This window comes from Merops nubicus, unplaced genomic scaffold, assembly GCF_000691845.1.
Source record: "Merops nubicus isolate BGI_N331 unplaced genomic scaffold, ASM69184v1 scaffold34008, whole genome shotgun sequence".
In the NCBI taxonomy this organism is placed as follows: domain Eukaryota; kingdom Metazoa; phylum Chordata; class Aves; order Coraciiformes; family Meropidae; genus Merops; species Merops nubicus.
Window position 1 is genome coordinate 1,369 of NW_008626923.1, and position 1,562 is coordinate 2,930.

At 63.4% G+C, this 1,562-nt stretch overlaps 1 protein-coding gene across 1 annotated transcript; it reads left to right on the top strand.

Moving 5' to 3' along the window:
* Positions 1-160: 160 nt before the first annotated feature.
* On the top strand, positions 161-1,115 carry LOC103778574 (coronin-6-like; the record flags this gene model as incomplete). The annotated part of the gene is given in 3 exon segments (XM_008946165.1): positions 161-358; positions 986-1,078; positions 1,080-1,115. Coding segments are annotated over 3 exon segments (327 nt in total), but the record flags the coding sequence as incomplete, so codon positions are not given.
* Positions 1,116-1,562: the final 447 nt, after the last annotated feature.

The following is a 1,562-nucleotide window of genomic DNA, read 5'->3' on the forward strand; positions in this document are numbered from 1 at the left end:
CACCATCCTGCACCCTCATCCCCTGCTATCTCCGCGTGCCCAGGCTCCCCCCTGTGCCCAGGGCAGGGGGCTCTCTTGGGTCACGCGGCCTGAGGGGACCAAACCCCCTCCGTGCTGTACCGGGAGGGGGCTCCATGGCCTGACCCTGCTCCCCCCAGCCATGAGCCGTCGCGTGGTGCGCCAGAGCAAGTTCCGGCACGTCTTTGGGCAGCCGGTGAAGGCCGACCAGATGTATGAGGACATCCGTGTCTCCAAGGTGACGTGTGACAGCTCCTTCTGTGCCGTCAACCCCAAGTTTGTGGCCATCATCGTGGAATCTGGCGGCGGTGGGGCCTTCATTGTCCTGCCCCTTGCCAAGGTGAGCAGGAAGGCTTCTGGGGTCTGGACTGACCAGGCTGTACTGGGAGGGACATGCTGATGGGTTCTGCTTTTGGGGGGCTTCTGTGGCCCCAGAGCACCTTAACTTTGCCCATCATCCCCTTCCACACGTGGGGGCTTGGGACAGGGGCAACCTGGGATGATTATCAGATCCTGAGAAGGGTGACGTCCCATGGGCAACCAAGGTGATGAAGGAAACCCCTGGCTGCTTTCTCCCCAGCCCAAATTCCCCAGGAGCACATGATGCCCAGGGAGCATCTTAGTGGGGTGGGGAACTGCCCTGCCCACCCCAACAGAGGCGCTGAGATGGGCAGGGGGTCCTCAGCTCTTCCTTGCCATCAGAGGGGACACAAAACAACCTCACGCGGGGCACATCATTCCCTTCTGTGTCCCTGTGAGGCCCCGTGCCTCACAAGTAAGGTCTATTCCCAGTGCATGCCTCAGTTTCCCCCTTTGAGGTGGATGCAAAGCTCTGGCACTGCCAGGGCATTCTACGTGTCCCTGCTTGTGCTACAGCCCCACGCAGTGGCCAGTCTGGGGCCTGGGGGGCACTTGGCAGAGTCCCCCTCACCCACGGGGGACTCATCCTGGCACCTTGGCGTTGCAGACGGGACGGGTGGACAAGAACCACCCACTGGTGACAGGGCACACGGCGCCCGTGCTGGACATCGACTGGTGTCCCCACAACGACAACGTCATCGCCAGCCGCCAGCGCCTCGGAGGACACCACCGTCATGGTGAGGGGCTGGACCTGGGCTGGGAGGGAGTTGGTGGGTGCTGGGGGAGCAGCGTGGAGCATCCCCCCCCTCGCCGCCTGTGAAGTGTCACTGGCCTATTTTTAGCCGCGGTGCCATGCGTTCCTGCTGGCGGTGGCTGCTGTCTCCATGATGCAGCAGTTTGTGCTAAATATACCTGCCCTGGCGACTCAGCACCCAGGAATAGCTGGGGGGGGGACACACACTAGGTGCTGCACCCCGGAGTATCCCCCTCCCTCTGCCCGCCAGCACCCTGAGTGCTGGGGCTGCACCCCAGGGTGAAGGTGCTGCTGCCATCCCCCCGCCACCCTCTCTGCAGCCTGAGCTGGGATTAAGGATGAGGTTAACTGGCTCCGAGGCCCTCAGCCCAAGCTTAGCTCCCCCATGGGGTGATCCCCACCACCCCACACCCCGCTCTCCGTCCCGTCC